Source organism: Ranitomeya variabilis, chromosome 8 (assembly GCF_051348905.1).
Source record: "Ranitomeya variabilis isolate aRanVar5 chromosome 8, aRanVar5.hap1, whole genome shotgun sequence".
Taxonomy (NCBI): domain Eukaryota; kingdom Metazoa; phylum Chordata; class Amphibia; order Anura; family Dendrobatidae; genus Ranitomeya; species Ranitomeya variabilis.
Genome location: NC_135239.1, coordinates 216,183,189 through 216,204,117, shown reverse-complemented (window position 1 = coordinate 216,204,117; position 20,929 = coordinate 216,183,189). Strand labels below are relative to the sequence as shown.

The window sequence follows — 20,929 nt, the reverse complement described above, 5'->3', positions numbered from 1 at the left end:
GTGATTAGACACTGGGGAGGGTGACCGGGAAATGGGGAGAGAGACAGGGCACCGTGAGAGAGAACGAGCACTGGGAAGTAAGTACAGGCACCGTGAGAGAGACGGGACACCGGGTAGAGAGAATGAGTACTGGGGAGTAAGACAAGGCACCGGGGAGAGTGAGTGGGCACTGGGCAGTGTCACATGTCTCTGGGGAGAGAGAGCGGACAAAAGGGAGAGTGAAGGGGCAAAGAGGCGAGAGACCGAGCAAAGGGAAGAGAGAGACTGGGCACCGGGGAGAAAGAACGAGTTCTGGGGAGTAAGACCGGGCACCGGGGAGAGAGAGCGGGCACCCGGGAGGGTGACTGTGCCCTGACAGGTACCGTAGTTGGAGCTGGGCGTGGAGTACTTGGTGCTCGTTTTCCGGATGATGTTCTCGTGGATCTGGTACCATTCGTTCTCGTTATTACACCTGAAAGATATAAAGTGACAATGTCGCTGTAAGAGGGCGACTGCTCCACACTGTGTCCAGCCTGAAATCCTTAAATCCCCTTCCTGTCTCAGCAGAGGCCCAGATTGCAGCTTTTTCCTCTCTAATGCTTTACACTGCAGCTCTGCTTACTGAGACTGGCTGCTTTCAATAAGCCATAAGCGCAGCAGAGAATCCTTCACCACTTGTAATATCCACAAAGAACATATCACTCGTGGCTCTTCAGCTTTTGTCTAATGGTCGCTATGTCATCCACTCACCGGCCAAGTGCTCCGGCCGTCACAATTGAGGGGTCTCTTCATTACATTATGGACGGCAGGGACGCCCCCGGACTGTCTCCAAGACTCAAGAAATGATCTCTACAATAACCTCACCTACTTACTGCAGAATACTGGAGGGTTTAGTGTAATCCCCCCAACAATCTCTCTGCAGTCATATACACTGTCACATGCACCGTCCCACCGTCTCCATGTCCTGATATACACCGTATCCATATCCTCATATATACCGTCTCCATATCCTCATATACACCGTATCCATATCCTCATATACACCGTCTCCATATCCTCATATATACCGTCTCCATATCCTCATATATACCGTATCCATATCCTCATATACACCGTCTCCATATCCTCATATACACCGTATCCATATCCTCATATACACCGTCTCCATATCCTCATATATACCGTCTCCATATCCTCATATATACCGTATCCATATCCTCATATACACCGTCTCCATATCCTCATATACACCGTATCCATATCCTCATATACACCGTCTCCATATCCTCATATACACCGTCTCCATATCCTCATATACACCGTATCCATATCTCATATACACCGTCTCCATATCCTCATATACACCGTCTCCATATCCTCATATACACCGTCTCCATATCCTCATATACACCGTCTCCATATCCTCATATACACCGTATCCATATCCTCATATACATCGTCTCCATATCCTCATATACACCGTCTCCATATCCTCATATACACCGTCTCCATATCCTCATATACACCGTCTCCATATCCTCATATACACCGTATCCATATCTCATATACACCGTCTCCATATCCTCATATACACCGTCTCCATATCCTCATATACACCGTCTCCATATCCTCATATACACCGTCTCCATATCCTCATATACACCGTCTCCATATCCTCATATACACCGTATCCATATCCTCATATACACCGTCTCCATATCCTCATATATACCGTCTCCATATCCTCATATATACCGTATCCATATCCTCATATACACCGTCTCCATATCCTCATATACACCGTATCCATATCCTCATATACACCGTCTCCATATCCTCATATACACCGTATCCATATCTCATATACACCGTCTCCATATCCTCATATACACCGTATCCATATCTCATATACACCGTCTCCATATCCTCATATACACCGTCTCCATATCCTCATATACACCGTCTCCATATCCTCATATACACCGTATCCATATCCTCATATACACCGTCTCCATATCCTCATATACACTGTCTCCATATCCTCATATACACCGTATCCATATCCTCATATACAATGTCTCCATATCCTCATATACACCGTCTCCATATCCTCATATACACTGTCTCCATATCCTCATATACACCGTATCCATATCCTCATATACAATGTCTCCATATCCTCATATACACCGTATCCATATCCTCATATACACCGTATCCATATCCTCATATATACCGTCTCCATATCCTCATATACACCGTATCCATATCCTCATATACACCGTCTCCATATCCTCATATACACCGTCTCCATATCCTCATATACACCGTCTCCATATCCTCATATACAATGTCTCCATATCCTCATATACACCGTCTCCATATCCTCATATACAATGTCTCCATATCCTCATATACACCGTATCCATATCCTCATATACACCGTCTCCATATCCTCATATACACCGTATCCATATCCTCATATACACCGTCTCCATATCCTCATATACACCGTCTCCATATCCTCATATACACCGTATCCATATCCTCATATACATCGTCTCCATATCCTCATATACACCGTCTCCATATCCTCATATACACCGTCTCCATATCCTCATATACAATGTCTCCATATCCTCATATACACCGTCTCCATATCCTCATATACACCGTCTCCATATCCTCATATACACCGTCTCCATATCCTCATATACACCGTATCCATATCCTCATATACAATGTCTCCATATCCTCATATACACCGTCTCCATATCCTCATATACACCGTCTCCATATCCTCATATACACCGTATCCATATCCTCATATACATCGTCTCCATATCCTCATATACACCGTCTCCATATCCTCATATACACCGTCTCCATATCCTCATATACAATGTCTCCATATCCTCATATACACCGTATCCATATCCTCATATACACCGTATCCATATCCTCATATACACCGTCTCCATATCCTCATATACACCGTCTCCATATCCTCATATATACCGTCTCCATATCCTCATATGCACCGTCTCCATATCCTCATATATACCGTCTCCATATCCTCATACAGTGGGGCAAAAAAGTATTTAGTCAGTCAGCAATAGTGCAAGTTCCACCACTTAAAAAGATGAGAGGCGTCTGTAATTTACATCATAGGTAGACCTCAACTATGGGAGACAAACTGAGAAAAAAAAATCCAGAAAATCACATTGTCTGTTTTTTTATCATTTTATTTGCATATTATGGTGGAAAATAAGTATTTGGTCAGAAACAAACAATCCAGATTTCTGGCTCTCACAGACCTGTAACTTCTTCTTTAAGAGTCTCCTCTTTCCTCCCCTCATTACCTGTAGTAATGGCACCTGTTTAAACTTGTTATCAGTATAAAAAGACACCTGTGCACACCCTCAAACAGTCTAAAGGCCCCGTCTCACATAGCGAGATCGCTAGCGAGATCGCTGCTGAGTCACAAGTTTTGTGACGCAACAGCGACCTCCATAGCGATCTCGCTATGTGTGACACGTACCAGCGATCAGGCCCCTGCTGCGAGATCGCTGGTCGTGTCGGAATGGCCTGGACCTTTTTTTGGTCGTTGAGGCCCCGCTGACATCGCTGAATCGGTGTGTGTGACACCGATCCAGCGATGTCTTCACTGGTAACCAGGGTAAACATCGGGTTACTAAGCGCAGGGCCGCGCTTAGTAACCCGATGTTTACCCTGGTTACCAAAAAAAACAAACAGTACATACTCGCCTTTCGGTGTCCAGGTCCCTTGCCGTCTGCTTCCTGCTCTCACTGACTCCCGGCCGTACAGTGAGAGCAGAGCGCAGCGGTGACGTCACTGCTGTGCTCTCACTTCTCACTGTACGGCTGCAGTCAGTGAGAGCAGGAAGCAGACGGCAAGGGACCTGGACACCGAAAGGCGAGTATGTAGTGTTTTTTTTTTTTGGTAACCAGGGTAAACATCGGGTTACTAAGCGCGGCCCTGCGCTTAGTAACCCGATGTTTACCCTGGTTACCCGGGTGCTGCAGGGGGACTTCGGCATCGTTGAAGACAGTTTCAACGATGCCGAAGTCGTTCCCCTGATCGTTGGTCGCTGGAGAGAGCTGTCTGTGTGACAGCTCCCCAGCGACCACACAACGACTTACCAACGATCACGGCCAGGTCATATCGCTGGTCGTGATCGTTGGTAAATCGCTTAGTGAGACGGGGCCTTGACTCCAAACTCCACTATGGTGAAGACCAAAGAGCTGTCAAAGGACACCAGAAACAAAATTGTAGCCCTGCACCAGGCTGGGAAGACTGAATCTGCAATAGCCAACCAGCTTGGAGTGAAGAAATCAACAGTGGGAGCAATAATTAGAAAATGGAAGACATTCAAGACCACTGATAATCTCCCTCGATCTGGGGCTCCACGCAAAATCCCACCCCGTGGGGTCAGAATGATCACAAGAACGGTGAGCAAAAATCCCAGAACCACGCGGGGGGACCTAGTGAATGAACTGCAGAGAGCTGGGACCAATGTAACAAGGCCTACCATAAGTAACACACTACGCCACCATGGACTCAGATCCTGCAGTGCCAGACGTGTCCCACTGCTTAAGCCAGTACATGTCCGGGCCCGTCTGAAGTTTGCTAGAGAGCATTTGGATGATCCAGAGGAGTTTTGGGAGAATGTCCTATGGTCTGATGAAACCAAACTGGAACTGTTTGGTAGAAACACAACTTGTCGTGTTGGAGGAAAAAGAATACTGAGTTGCATCCATCAAACACCATACCTACTGTAAAGCATGGTGGTGGAAACATCATGCTTTGGGGCTGTTTCTCTGCAAAGGGGCCAGGACGACTGATCCGGGTACATGAAAGAATGAATGGGGCCATGTATCGTGAGATTTTGAGTGCAAACCTCCTTCCATCAGCAAGGGCATTGAAGATGAAACGTGGCTGGGTCTTTCAACATGACAATGATCCAAAGCACACCGCCAGGGCAACAAAGGAGTGGCTTCGTAAGAAGCATTTCAAGGTCCTGGAGTGGCCTAGCCAGTCTCCAGATCTCAACCCTATAGAAAACCTTTGGAGGGAGTTGAAAGTCCGTGTTGCCAAGCGAAAAGCCAAAAACATCACTGCTCTAGAGGAGATCTGCATGGAGGAATGGGCCAACATACCAACAACAGTGTGTGGCAACCTTGTGAAGACTTACTGAAAACGTTTGACCTCTGTCATTGCCAACAAAGGATATATTACAAAGTATTGAGATGAAATTTTGTTTCTGACCAAATACTTATTTTCCACCATAATATGCAAATAAAATGATAAAAAAAACAGACAATGTGATTTTCTGGATTTTTTTTTCTCAGTTTGTCTCCCATAGTTGAGGTCTATCTATGATGTAAATTACAGACGCCTCTCATCTTTTTAAGTGGTGGAACTTGCACTATTGCTGACTGACTAAATACTTTTTTGCCCCACTGTATATACCGTCTCCATATCCTCATATACACCGTATCCATATCCTCATATACACTGTCACACCGGTCAGAGCTCAAGTTGCAGTTCAAGTGAAGGTCTGGGGTGCTGGGTTTCTTTTTATACACTCGCCCTAATTAACCGATCATTTACTGAGCACAGGTGAAGATGTAAACTAGGATTTGGTGCATTATATGACCAGGCGACAAAACTTTTGTTTTGCCAAAATCTGACCATTCTGTGTCCATTAACTGATCAATATTTCTGCATTGATGCCAATTTATTTTCTTGGCGTAAACCACATTTCGGAGGGTTCCAGCTTTCAAAAGAATAATTTATACAACCAATGGATGAATGTAACGTCAGGTTATAAGCTTTTATTTACATAACATGGATAAGCCATAACTTCTGTCAGGGAGTGTACACCGTCTCCATATATTCATATACAACGTCTCCATATACTCGTATATACCGTCACATCTTACCCATATACTCGTATACACCGTCACACAGTCTCCATATACTCGTAAACACCATCAAAGAGTCTCCGTATACACATATACACGATCACACCGTACCATATACTCGTATACACCGTCACAATGTCTATATACTCATATACACCGCCACATTCTCCATATACTCGTATACACCATCACAACGCACCCATATACTCGTATATAGTGTCACGCCATGCCCATATACACTGTCACACCGTCTCCATATACTCATATACACTGTCACACCGTCTACATATACTCTTATACACTGTCACACCGTCTCTATATACTCATATACACTGTCACACTGTCTCTATATACTCATATACACTGTCACACTGTCTCTATATACTCCATTATCAGGGCTGCGCACTCACATATAAACTTTCATGACAAAGTCCTTCTCGTCTCGATGTTCGCACAGAGCCGGCAGCACTTCCCCCAGACTCAGCACCGCACATCCGTAGGGTCTCCGGTAATGGATGTGGGGTGGACCTTTCCGCGAGTCATTTAGGAGCATTCGCCCTGAAATAAAGTGAGAAAAAGTCGGTCCTCCTATAGGGGATAATACTGGCATGGAGGACACAGCCGGGTCACCCACCTATCCGGACGACATGGACGAAGAGGTGGAGATCGCGCTTCACATCCTTACTGCTCAGATCCTGTCATACAGAAGAAAGAAGTCACAAGACGGAAGAGAACGAGAGAAGGAAGACTACAGCAAGTAACAGAGGGAGACGTCAGCAGAGAGACCCGGAGCCTCCATCTGTGCACACAAGAGAATCAGAGCCAGGAAAGAGGAGAAGATGTACAGAGCATATCATAGAGCAAACAGAACCACATACCACACCTCAGAGCTGCACTCACTATTCTGCTGGTGCACTCACTGTGTACATACATTACTGATCCTGAGTTACATCCTGTATTATACTCCAGAGCTGCACTCACTATTCTGCTGGTGCAGTCACTGGGTACATACATTACATTACTGATCCTGAGTTACCTCCTGTATTATACTCCAGAGCTGCACTCACTATTCTGCTGGTGCAGTCACTGTGTACATACATTACATTACTGATCCTGAGTTACATCCTGTATTATACCCCAGAGCTGCACTCACTATTCTGCTGGTGCAGTCACTGTGTACATACATTACATTACTGATCCTGAGTTACATCCTGTATTATACTCTAGAGCTGCACTCACTATTCTGCTGGTGCAGTCACTGTGTACATACATTACATTACTGATCCTGAGTTACCTCCTGTATTATACCCCAGAGCTGCACTCACTATTCTGCTGGTGCAGTCACTGTGTACATACATTACATTACTGATCCTGAGTTACATCCTGTATTATACCCCAGAGCTGCACTCACTATTCTGCTGGTGCAGTCACTGTGTACATACATTACATTACTGATCCGGAGTTACATCCTGTATTATACCCCAGAGCTGCACTCACTATTCTGCTGGTGCAGTCACTGTGTACATACATTACTGATCCTGAGTTACATCCTGTATTATACCCCAGAGCTGCACTCACTATTCTGCTGGTGCAGTCACTGTGTACATACATTACATTACTGATCCGGAGTTACATCCTGTATTATACCCCAGAGCTGCACTCACTATTCTGCTGGTGCAGTCACTGTGTACATACATTACTGATCCTGAGTTACATCCTGTATTATACCCCAGAGCTGCATTCACTATTCTGCTGGTGCAGTCACTGTGTACATACATTACATTACTGATCCTGAGTTACCTCCTGTATTATACTCCAGAGCTGCACTCACTATTCTGCTGGTGCAGTCACTGTGTACATACATTACTGATCCTGAGTTACATCCTGTAGATCTTTTATTATAAAAATGAAAAACATAACAACAATAATAGCAGAAAACATAACAAAAATATTAGCCAGAAAATAATCAGTATACTGAACACTGGTCCAGCCGCTCATTCTCTCCTCTCACACATATTATACAGTATATACAGAATAACTACTTTGACCTTCTGGTCCGGTCACCGAACAAAATAATAATAACAAATAAAATAAACAATGGAAAACAAAGACTATATACATGAACTTTTTTTTTTTTTTTTTTAGTTTTAAATAAAATAACTACAAATATATACAATACTACAAGCTATCCTCCATTCCCAACCCCCCGCACTGACCTGAGAGCTGGTCCTGCGTCTCATGCCTCAGTCCATGTCCAACGTCCATAGGCCAGATCAGGCAGTGCCAGTTTTTCCCCCACACAACCCAGTGTCCCATAGTCCCACAAGATAATCCCACCACCCAACCTAATACCTACACCCAATTCTATATCCCTATATACAATATATACACTATATACAGCAGCACACACCACAATAATTACAAAACACGAAGCCCAAGTTCGGCGCCTGCAGCCCTACATCACTGTATAATGATCAAACAAAACAAAAATCTACAGTGTCAGCAGCAGCCCACCACCAGGAAAGGAGATGACCAGACTAGGGCACACTAAAAGAAAAGCCCCTCCAGAGGAGCGTGGCCCTCCGTGCGCCCAGTCTCCCATACTCCAGAGAGCGCACCTTCACCAGGTCACCGAGTATGGTCCTAAACACATCGTCCACTGGGAGGATTTTTCGTTGCGTCGATACTAAGCACCGTGCGTTCCACGTGTGATACCTAAACACTGCGCTAACTAGAAATAAGGTGCAGCGGTCCCGACCACCCAGGTCTCCGAATGCTCCATAGGCCCATTCCGCATAGGAGAGACCGGCCAGCCGAGACCAGCCAATGAAGGCGCCCACCCTGTTGTACACCTCTGTGTTGAAGGGACAATGAAGCAGGAAGTGGTCCATGCTTTCCAGCAAGGTACCACAATGCTCCCGAGGACAATTCCTGTCCTCAGAGCTCCTACACTTCAGATTGTCCCTCACACACAGTTTCCCATGGAAGCAGCGCCAAGCCAAGTCCCAAAACTTCGAGGGGATCCTGATAGAATTCAAAAGATGCAAACCCACCCCAAGATCCCGACTTGGGCAGTCCCTGAGCGCCAGAGGCCTCTGGAAATGGGTCAAAAGAACCCTACTGTCAAGTAGTTTCTGATCAAGAGTCCTGATCTCCCACATTCCCAGACCCCACCGACGAATTACCTTCAGAACCAAGGTAGCGTAAGCCGGAAGATGTCCATGCGGTGTGCGAAGATCCTTCACTTGCCCTCCTGTCTCCCATTCCTGGAAGAAAGGCTGAAACCATCCCCTACAGGAGAATACCCACGGAGGAGCCCTCTCTTTCCAGAGGTTTGCGATATTGATCTTAATGAAGGTATCCACAAGGAATACCACAGGGTTGACCATACCCAACCCTCCTAGTCTCCTCGTACGGTAAGTAACCTCCCTCTTGACCAGGTTCAGTCTATTCCCCCATAACAGTTGGAAGAACAAACTGTAGACCCGAGTCCAGAGAGATTCCGGCAAGATGCACACACTGTCCAGATAAATCAGTAAAGGGAGCAGGTAAGTTTTGCTCAGGTTTACCCTTTCCCTTAGGGTCAAAGACCAACCCTTCCATTGGTTCACCTTCTGAGTGGCGATCTCTAGCCTGCTGTCCCAATTTTGTTTGGGGTAATCCTCCTGGCCAAATTCGATGCCAAGGACTTTTGCAGAGACTTTGGGTCCTGGAAGGGTGTCCGGGAGCTCAAAACCAGGATCTCCTCCTCCCAGCCAGAGACTCTCACACTTATCCCGGTTGATCTTGGACCCGGATGCCTCCGAGTAGCGATCTACCTCCGACATCAGCCACCCTGCCTCCTCGTGAGAGGAAGCAAACACAGTGACATCATCGGCATACGCCACCACCCTCAGAGTGGCTTCCGGTGCTGCCTGATCCATCCCGATCCCGGCCAACGGTCCACGCTCCACCCTCCTAAGAAGAGGGTCAATCGCAAACACGTACAGCAGCGGGCTCAAGGGACAACCCTGGCGAACACCGGACCCAACCTCAAAAGAGCTACCAATCCAACCATTCACAAGCGGGAAACTCTCTGCCCCACTGTACAAGGTCTTAAGCCAATCAACAAACCCCCCCGGCAGGCCATATCTCAGAAGGACGGACCAGAGGTACTCGTGATTAACCCGATCAAACGCTTTTGCCTGGTCCAGTGACAGCATGTACCCCTTCCAGTGACCAGCCCTACCCTGCTCCACTGCCTCTCGGACACAGAGCACAGCACTAAATGTGCTGCGGCCTGGAACAGAGCAATGCTGGGCCCCCGAAAGGAGTCGGGGTGCAAATTTCACCAGCCGATTAAACAGCACCTTTGCCAGAACCTTCCTGTCTGCATTGAGAAGCGCTATGGGACGCCAATTCTCAATGCAAGACGGGTCCTTACCCTTTGACAAGATGATCAGAGCAGACCTCCTCATTGACTTCGGCAGAGTGCCCGAGGAAAGACACTCATTGAATACCTCAGTCAAGAGGGGAACCAAAACGTCCTTAAAGGTCTTATAGAATTCAGATGTTAAGCCATCTGGACCAGGCGATTTTTTTGGGAGCAAGCCCTTCAATCGCCAACTGAACTTCCTCTTCCCTGATCATTTCTGTCAAAACGTCAAGAGAGGGGTCTACCCCTGGTTCGGGGACAGCTTCTGCCAGGAAAGCCGACATCTCATCCCAATCAAGATCCCTCTTCCCCAAGAGGTGCGAGTAGGAGGATCTGACAACCTCCAGGATCCCTGATCTGGATCGCCTCAGGGACCCCGTAGTGTCGACCAGTCCTGTAACCACTTTACTATTCACTGACATCTTGCAGTTTCTGTAAGGGTCGGGCGAGCGGTACTTCCCGTAATCCCTCTCAAAAACCAAAGATGCGTGTCTATCGTACTGACACCTCATAAGCAAAGATTTCACTCTGGAGATCTCCTCGCGGCTACCTCCAGTTGAGACAAGATGCTCGAGTTTCCTCCTCAGACCCTGATACAGGCGGTACCTGCTCAGACTCCTGAGGCTCGAGAGCTGGCGGAAGAATCTCGCCACCCTTTCTTTGAACATCTCCCACCACTCTGACCTACTACTACAAAGATCCAGTAAGGGTACCTGGCTCTGAAGAAAATCCTCAAAGGACTGTCTTATCTCCGCTTCTTCCAAGAGAGACGAATTGAGCCTCCAAAAGCCTCTTCCCATCCGGAGGGTCTCTGTAACATTCAGAGAAAACAAAATTAAACAGTGGTCGGAGAACTCCACCTCAACAACAGACACTGCTGAAGAGACAGCTTCCCCCTTTAAATAAAACCTATCTATTCTGGACCTACAGTTACCTCTATGATAGGTGAACCCCTCGTGGCCTGGGGTGTGCCGAATGTGGACATCCACCAGGCGAGCCTCACTAGCTATACTATTAAGGGCGACGCTATCATAAGTCAGCTTGTCTCTGGAACCTCCTCTATCTCGGGGCCTCGTGACAGCATTGAAGTCCCCTCCAAAGACAACCTGCCGACTTGTAAAAAGGTAGGGCTTGATCCTCATAAAGAGACACTTCCGGTCCCACTTAGATTGGGGACCATAGATGTTAATGAGCCGGAGCTCTTGTCCCTTCATGAGGACATCTAAGATCAGGCACCTCCCCATTTCTAACTCAATAACCCGTCGGCATTCCACCGGTGCGGTAAAAAGGACTGCCACTCCGCTATACGGCTCGGCCGCAAGAGACCAATAGGAGGGCCCGAGTCTCCACTCCCTCTTAGCTTTAAACACATCTGCCATGTTTGGCAGCCTGGTCTCTTGCAAAAAGAAAATGTCAGCTTCAACCCGGCTGAGAAAATCAAAGGCCGCAAATCTAGCTGTATTTGACTTTATGCTGGCGACATTAATGGACGCCAGCGTCAACGGCGTGGGTTCCGCCATCATTGGTGATTGAGTTAGATGGCTTTCTTTTTCCCACTCCCCTTATCCTCTGTCTCAGAGGAGGAATCCTTCCCCCTCTTTAATGACATGGAGGTATCCATTTCCACGCGTTTTTTATTTTTTTCGTCCTCGTCTCCGGACTCTGGGCCAGTCCCTCCCTCCAAGGATCTTACGTTCCCAGAAGGAGGAGACTCGGCGCCCCCTGTGAGCCCCGCCGAAGCCAGAACCTCACCCTCAGCTTCCTCCTCAGAGGAAGAGATGTTTTCAAGGGCTTGGAACCGGTTAGAAAGACCAACCAGAGGGGAGTCGGTTTTTCCTTCCTTAGGTACCTTGGTCAGAGTGAGAGAAGATTTTTTATCTCCCTTCTTTCTCTTCTTTTTGGTGCCGAGCTTACGCTTGTCCTCTAGCCACTGCCTATTATCCTCATCCATACTTTCATAATGGGAGGACTCTGAGGCAGTGGCACTCTCCTCCCTGTGGATCCTCCTGACCTCCTCATCCAACTCATCATCCCTTGGGGCCTCAGCAGCAAGACTGGCATCCAGGACAGGGGCCGCCCCAGTAGCCCGAGGCTCGCCCAGCTCCCTATCCTGTCTGCGCTTGTCTAGACGCCTTAGCTGGGCAGGCGTCTTTTTATTGCTTTTCTTCCTTGGCCCCTCAGCTCCCTCACCCTTGCTAGTCCCTTCCCCAGCAGAATCAGCCTCACGGCTTTCTCCCACCGGGGTCACGACTGCGTTAGCGAAGGAGCGAGGACAACGGCTGAATGGGTGACCTAACTCACCACACAGGTGGCACCTAATCTCCACACAAGATGCAGCAAGATGGCCGACATCCCCACACAATGCACACTTCTGCACAGTGCAGTTTGCGCTGAAGTGTGTGGGGTCGCCGCACCTGTGACAGAGCTTCGGTTGCCCCTGGTAGAAGACCAGGATACGATCCCTACCCAGGAAGGCAGATGATGGTATGTGGGCAACCGTACCACCTGAACGCTTAAGTTTTACCATAAACGTCCAGGCCCCTGACCAGATACCAAACTCGTCATGGTTTTTCTTTGGCATCTCCACTACCTCTCCATACCGGCCAAGCCACGTCATGATGTCATAACAAGAAAGCGACTCGTTATATGTCATCACGGTCACTTTCTTGACTTGATTTTGGCGAGACACCGCCTGAACGGCAAAGTCTCGCCAGCCGGGCTCATTTTTTGCCAACTCATAGTTCGACCAGAAAAGTTCAAGCCCCTCCAGCCGAACAAAGCTGACATCAAACTCAGGTGTGGAACAGGGATGTATCAAGGCGTAGATGTCAATCGCCTTGAAGCCCATCCTCAGCAGGAGCTCCACAACCTTCGACCTTGGAGGACACGCATCACTGCCCCTCCACCGAAGACGGACCACATTCCTACGCACACTACCCGGCCCGGCTGTTGGGAGGGACCACACTGTATCCCCCCTCTTTGCTCTCGGAAGGCCCCGAGGCCATGCCTCTCTATCCAGAAGGATAGATCAACCTCTCGACCCTCTACCATTAGTGATCTCTCTCCCTTCTTTAGAGCCTCCAGGAGACGCCGTTGCAACATGCCGTCCCCAGAGCCCAGAGACAAGGAGGACGCCCTATTTCCCCCGGAGGTGACAGCGGCATAACTCCTGACAGGTGCTGCCACCACCGGGGGGGGCAACCGGACCAGTGACCACATCCACACCAACAGCATCACCATTACCCACCTCCATAACCTCCTCACCCTCTACCAAACCAGCAACCACACCACTAGACAAAGACTTTTCCTCATCCATACCCACCACCACATTCACTCCTGCTGGACCAGTGACAACAGGGGGTGACATTTTGGCCTCCGCATCATCAGGCACAAGGGGCTGAGTCTCCTCCACAGAACTGGAGGTGACCTCACCCCTGGTTTTATGTGTGCCCTCCGCATCATCAGTTGATATTTTCCGCTGCTTCATGGTTGCTACCAGGCGCCGCTGATCTTTCGCTGCTGTGAGGCACCGCTGATCCTTAGCATCAGGATCTTGTTGACCAGCGGCGCCAACACAGAACAGGACTTTGGTGGGACCGGAACGCCCAGCCCCGGTAACCCCCTCACACTGCCGCCGCTTCTCAACTAAGTGATCAGCGGCAACAGCATTCAGGGGCACCGAGGCTACCGGAGTTGCCCCTGACACCGGGCTGCTCCCCCCTCCCACTGGGGAGCGCACCACAGTATCGTGGCCTGATTTTTCGCCCGCCGCCTGGCCGCCCTCACTGTCCAGCCTCTCGGCTGATGAACCTGCTGCTACGTCCCTGCTACTACAAGCAGAAACGGAGCTCTGCGCCTCACTACATTGCTTTGTAGTCTCCCCGCGCCTTTGCACCGGATTCACAGCAGAACCCGGGCTGGGCTGGGCAACGGGGCTTATACAGCGAGCTGACCCTGCAGCCGACTCAGGGGGTACAGGGAGGGGGGCATATACATAGCTTACCGCTTCCTGCAGCTTAGGTTTGATCTTCTTCACCTTTTTCTTGTGGCCCCCAGGTGCCTCCTCTGGTAAATCATCACCAAGATGGAAGTTCTGAAGGCACACTGGGGACTCCAGGAGCTTGATCTCTGCCATTAGCCCCCTCCCTGGCCGATGTCACTGTCCTCCCCAGAGCCAGCAGAACTGCGACGAGATGTCATTGTCGCCTGTCCAGCAGGGAGCTCGCTGCACGTGGCCTGTGAGTGACTAAGCAGGCTGCCAGGTGGGGCTTTCTGCTGGTCATCCTCCTCCTTCTCATCATCATCATCATCATCATCATCCACCTGGCTCCCAGGCTGCAGCCCTATCTGGCTTTGCTCTCTGTTATCAGCCATTTCTCTAAATCGGTCTTCATTTTGCAATTTTTCTTTAAATGGTCTACTTTTTTCTTGGATAAAGGCTTTTCTTACCTCCAGGTCATTAATTTCAAGCTTCAGCCTCTTTACCTCCACCTGGAATTGCGTCTTCCTGGGTCTGGAGGCGCCTGCAGCTTTTGCGCTTGTGCAGCGCAGCTCCTCCCGGAGCCTTCTCAATCTCTTGCTTGCTTCTTCATACTCACGGAGGTGGCTCATGACCCGGGAGGCATAGGTGGACACAGACTCCCGGGGTCTCTGCAGCGCCCAACCCTCCTCAGTGAGGTCGGCCTCACCTCCGTGAGCACTCAGCTTTACTCCGGAAGGGCCGTCATCCTGTACGCTAGCAAGCTTCTCCTCCATGGAAGCCTTGCGGCTTCTCTGGGTCTCTGCAGACCTGGGGGGAGTAGGAGCCACATTGCTGCGACTCCTGGTGGAGCGTCTCACCCCCGAATCTTCTGATGTGCAGGCTGGTTGCTGGTTCCTTCTGCCCCCCGCCAGCCTGGTCCGGGAAGCAGAAGCCTGGGACTTGGCCCCCTCATTCATCCCAGGAAACCCACTCACTCCCTGGGTAAGAGAGAGAGCAGGTCCCCGGGCGGAGGAGGTGGTGGTTCCCAGGAGCTCAGGAGCACACTGCAGGTTCACCAGCGACCGCACCCACAATCAACACAGTGAGCAGCAGCTGAGCAGAGCTGCACTCACTATCCTGCTGGTGCAGTCACTGTGTACATACATTACATTACTGACCTGAGTTACATCCTGTATTATACTCCAGAGCTGCACTCACTATTCTGCTGGTGCAGTCACTGTGTACATACATTACATTACTGATCCTGAGTTACATCCTGTATTATACTCCAGAGCTGCACTCACTATTCTGCTGGTGCAGTCACTGTGTACATACATTACATTACTGATCCTGAGTTACATCCTGTATTATACTCCAGAGCTGCACTCACTATTCTGCTGGTGCAGTCACTGTGTACATACATTACATTACTGATCCCGGGGCCGAGTTACATCCTCTATTATACCCCAGAGCTGCACTCACTATTCTGCTGGTGCAGTCACTGTGTACATACATTACTGATCCTGAGTTACCTCCTGTATTATACCCCAGAGCTGCACCCACTATCCTGCTGGTGCAGTCACTGTGTACATACATTACTGATCCTAAGTTACATCCTGTATTATATTCCAGAGCTGCACTCACTATTCTGCTGGTGCAGTCACTGTGTACATACATTACTGATCCTGAGTTACCTCCTGTATTATACCCCAGAGCTGCACTCACTATTCTGCTGGTGCAGTCACTGTGTACATACATTACATTACTGATCCTGAGTTACATCCTGTATTATACTCTAGAGCTGCACTCACTATTCTGCTGGTGCAGTCACTGTGTACATACATTACATTACTGATCCTGAGTTACATCCTGTATTATACCCCAGAGCTGCACTCACTATTCTGCTGGTGCAGTCACTGTGTACATACATTACATTACTGATCCTGAGTTACATCCTGTATTATACCCCAGAGCTGCACTCACTATTCTGCTGGTGCAGTCACTGTGTACATACATTACATTACTGATCCTTAGTTGCCTCCTGTATTATACCCCAGAGCTGCACTCACTATTCTGCTGGTGCAGTCACTGTGTACATACATTACATTACTGATCCTGAGTTAGATCCTGTATTATACCCCAGAGCTGCACTCACTATTCTGCTGGTGCAGTCACTGTGTACATACATTACATTACTGATCCTGAGTTAGATCCTGTATTATACCCCAGAGCTGCACTCACTATTCTGCTGGTGCAGTCACTGTGTACATACATTACATTACTGATCCTGAGTTACATCCTGTATTATACCCCAGAGCTGCACTCACTGTTCTGCACCGATTTCTCCTGTATTTCCTGCTATTTATGATGCTCGGCATGTTGCCGTGTGGCAGATATCTGCAGTACGGTGATTCCCGCTGGCGCCGTCCTTGTGTGACCCTCGCGGGAATCTCATGTATCACGTACTGTGAATAAGGCGCTGAGCCGCTCCGGCTTCTCTGGATTTCTTGGACCTCCATTCTTGTTCAGTCGTACCATGAACCTCTCGCTAGGAGGAGAGACGGGGTTAATGCGACACGTCGGCAGCTGGATGCGGCGCAGGGACATAGGGGTGACGACACAGGCAGTAGCGGGGTGATGGGGCGAGAGTCACCTGATCTGCCGAGCCTCCCGCATGTCGTACAGAGAGAAGAACAGATCCACGTCCTCCCCGATGTTGCTGTGTGTGAAGCTCTTCAGGTTGAGGAGCAGGTGGTGAGGGACCGGGGCCCGGGGCTCCTTGTGTCTCTGCCGCAGGGATTCTGCCTGTGACAGCAAATCGGGTCACCGGTCAGCCACATCCTAGATGTCAGCACAGTGCCCCCCGCATTCCCCATAATGCCCATGGGTCAGGGGGCGCTGCACAGCCTCCTCCCCATACGTCAGGGTGGGATCTGCACAGTCCCCTCCCCCATGGGTCAGGGTGGGATCTGCACAGTCTCCTCCCCATACGTCAGGGTGGGTGCTGCACAGTCTCCTTCCCCATGTGTTAGGGTGGGATCTGCACAGTCCCCTCCCCCATGGGTCAGGGTGGGATCTGCACAGCCTCCTCCCCATACGTCAGGGTGGGTGCTGCGCAGTCTCCTTCCCCATGTGTTAGGGTGGGATCTGCACAGTCCCCTCCCCCATGAGTCAGGGTGGGATCTGCACAGTCCCCTTCCCCATGGGTCAGGGTGGGATCTGCACAGTCTCCTCCCCATACGTCAGGGTGCGTGCTGCGCAGTCTCCTTCCCCATGTGTTAGGGTGGGATCTGCACAGTCCCCTCCCCCATGAGTCAGGGTGGGATCTGCACAGTCCCCTTCCCCATGGGTCAGGGTGGGATCTGCACAGTCTCCTCCCCATACGTCAGGGTGCGTGCTGCGCAGTCTCCTTCCCCATGTGTTAGGGTGGGATCTGTACAATCCCCTCCCCCATAAGTCAGGGTGGGAACGGCACAGTCCCCTTCCCCATACGTCAGGGTGGGAACTGCACAGTCCCCTTCCCCATGGGTCAAGGTGGGATCTGCACAGTCCCCTCCCCCATGGGTCAGGGTGGGATCTGCACAGTCCCCTCCCCCATGGGTCAGGGTGGGATCTGCACAGTCCCCTTCCCCATGGGTCAAGGTGGGAGCTGCACAGTCCCCTTCCTCATGGGACAGTATGGGATCTGCACAGTCCCCTTCCCCAGGGGGTCAGGGTACGCGCTGCACAGTCCCGTTCCCCATGGGTCAGGGTTGGATCTGCACAGTCCCCTCCCCCCTGGGTCAGTGTGGGCGATGCACAGTCCCCTCCCCCCTGGGTCAGTGTGGGCGCTGCACAGTCCCCTCCCCCCTGGGTCAGTGTGGGCGCTGCACAGTCCCCTCCCCCCTGGGTCAGTGTGGGCGCTGCACAGTCCCCTCCCCCCTGGATCAGGGTGGGCGATGCACAGTCCCCTCCCCCCTGGGTCAGTGTGGGTGATGCACAGTCCCCTCCCCCCTGGGTCAGTGTGGGCGATGCACAGTCCCCTCCCCCCTGGGTCAGTGTGGGTGATGCACAGTCCCCTCCCCCCTGGATCAGGGTGGGCGATGCACAGTCCCCTCCCCCCTGGGTCAGTGTGGGTGATGCACAGTCCCCTCCCCCCTGGATCAGGGTGGGCGATGCACAGTCCCCTCCCCCCTGGGTCAGTGTGGGCGATGCACAGTCCCCTCCCCCTGGGTCGGTGTGGGCGATGCACAGTCCCCTCCCCCCTGGGTCAGTGTGGGTGATGCACAGTCCCCTCCCCCCTGGTTCAGTGTGGGCGATGCACAGTCCCCTCCCCCCTGGGTCAGTGTGGGCGCTGCACAGTCCCCTCCCCTCTGGGTCAGGGTGGGCGATGCACAGTCATCTCCCCATTTTCCGCTGCCCCCATTACCTGGTTTGTGCTCTGCTGAACGCTGTGTCGACTTGACAGATGCTGCAAAGAAAACGTCACAATGTTATTCATCAGAATCCTGAGCGACAAAGCACAAAAACGTCACCTGGTCACAGCTCCGCCCCCCTGGTCACTGCTCCGCCCCCGTCCACCTGGTCACCGCTCCGCCCCCGTCCACCTGGTAACCGCTCCGCCCCCGTCCTCCTGGTCACAGCCCCGCCCCCGTCCTCCTGGTCACAGCCCCGCCCACGTCCTCCTGGTCACAGCCCCTCTCCCTGGTCACAGCCTCTCCCTGGTCACAGCCCCTCCCCCTGGTCACAGCCCCTCTCCCTGGTCACAGCCCCTCCCCCTGGTCACAGCCCCTCCCCCTGGTCACAGCCCCTCTCCCTTCCTGCTGGTCACAGCCCCTCCCCCCTCCTCCTGGCCACAGCCCTGCCCCCATCCTCCTGGACGCAGCCCCGCCCCATCCTCCTGGTCGCAGCCTCTCCCCCATCCTCCTGGTCGCAGCCTCTCCCCCATCCTCCTGGTTGCAGCCTCTCCCCCATCCTCCTGGTCGCAGCCTCTCCGCCATCCTCCTGGTCGCAGCCTCTCCGCCATCCTCCTGGTTGCAGCCTCTCCGCCATCCTCCTGGTCGCAGCCCCGCCCCCGTCCTCCTGGTCGCAGCCCCGCCCCCGTCCTCCTGGTCGCAGCCCCTCCCTCATCCTCCTGGTCGCAGCCCCTCCCCCTTTCTCATGGTCGCAGCCCCTCCCCCTTTCTCCTGGTTGCAGCCCCTCCCCCTTTCTCCTGGTCGCAGCCCCTTTCTTCTGGTCACAGCCCCTCCCCCTTTCTCCTGGTCACAGCCCCTCCCCCTTTCTCCTGGTCACAGCCCCTCCCCCTTTCTCCTGGTCACAGCCCCTCCCCCTTTCTACTGGTCACAGCCCCTTCCCCTTTCTCCTGGTCACAGCCCCTCCCCCTTTCTACTGGTCACAGCCCCTTTCTCCTGGTCACAGCCCCTCCCCCTTTCTCCTGGTCACAGCCCCGCCCCCTTTCTCCTGGTCACAGCCCCGCCCCCTTTTTCCTGGTCACAGCCCTGCCCCTTCCTCCTGGTCACAGTCCCGCCCCCTTCCTCCTGGTCACTGCCCCGCCCCCTGGTCACAGCCCCGCCCCCTTTCTCCTGGTCACAGCCCCGCCCCCTTCCTCCTGGTCACAGCCCTGCCCCCTTCCTCCTGGTCACAGCCCCTCCCCCTTTCTCCTGGTCACAACCCCTCCCCCTTTCACCTGGTCACAGCCCCGCCCCCTTCTTCCTGGTCACAGCCCCTCCCCCTTTCTCCTGGTCACAGCCCCGCCCTCTTCCTCCTGGTCACAGCCCCGCCCTCTTCCTCCTGGTCACAGCCCCGCCCCCTTCCTCCTGGTCACAGCCCCGCCCCCATCATTCTGACATTGCAGCATCACTGTTGTGACTGGGCCTGAGCTGCGATACCAGACACAACCTGCACACAGGGTGGCGCTGTTACTGGAGCACAGCTGCCATGTTTTTCTTATTGAGGGCCTCCACCTTGTCCTCCTGGACTTTAGCGTTAGACACAGGTTAACTGTCGTCCCTGACTGCACTCTCCACGAGCCGTCAGCCCACGCTGGGACTTGTAGTTGCCGAGGTTCTCACCATCTTGTATAAGTCCGAGACGCTGATCTGATCGGAGTCTACGGCTTCAAACTCCCTGCGGGGAACTAAGTCCAAACCCAGGTGTCTGCAAGAGAGAGGATGAAGGTTGTAGTGCAGTGGCCGCGCTGGAGCAGCATCACTCCCATCATTGGTGCCCGGACCGATACTCACTCATTGCCCCAGTCCAGCCGCACCGTCAGATGTCTCTTGACCTCTCGCACCTGGTCCTGGGTGAGGTGACCGGACAGCAGCTGCCTGCGCAGATCAATCACCTCGCTCATAACATGCCGCAGCTTGTAGAAGAGGTCCAACTTGTGCCTCTGCGGGCGAGACGAGCGCGCAGGAGAAAAGAGACAGCACAGGTCGGTCACAGAGAGACGGCGTGGGTCCGTCAGAGAGAGACGGCGCGGGTCATTCACGGAGAGACGGCGCGGGTCAGTCACGGAGAGACGGCGCGGGTCAGTCACGGAGAGACGGCGCGGGTCAGTCACGGAGAGATGGCGCAGGTCCGTCAGAGATAGACTGCAGGGGTCAATCACGGAGAGACAGCGCAGGTCCGTCAGAGAGACGGCGCAGG

At 51.7% G+C, this 20,929-nt stretch overlaps 1 protein-coding gene across 5 annotated transcripts in view; it reads right to left on the bottom strand.

The window, feature by feature from the left end:
• DOCK3 (dedicator of cytokinesis 3) overlaps window positions 1–20,929 on the bottom strand; it is a 300,167-nt gene that overhangs the window by 172,238 nt on the left and 107,000 nt on the right. For all 5 annotated transcript variants that reach the window (XM_077277042.1, XM_077277043.1, XM_077277041.1 and 2 more), the window contains 8 exons: window positions 20,524–20,672; window positions 20,353–20,437; window positions 18,711–18,752; window positions 16,956–17,107; window positions 16,769–16,850; window positions 6,562–6,622; window positions 6,338–6,485; window positions 363–451 (listed from right to left, as the gene is read on the bottom strand). In XM_077277042.1, coding sequence (XP_077133157.1) covers window positions 363–451; window positions 6,338–6,485; window positions 6,562–6,622; window positions 16,769–16,850; window positions 16,956–17,107; window positions 18,711–18,752; window positions 20,353–20,437; window positions 20,524–20,672 — 808 coding nt within the window. The remainder of the gene's footprint in view (window positions 1–362; window positions 452–6,337; window positions 6,486–6,561; window positions 6,623–16,768; window positions 16,851–16,955; window positions 17,108–18,710; window positions 18,753–20,352; window positions 20,438–20,523; window positions 20,673–20,929) is intronic.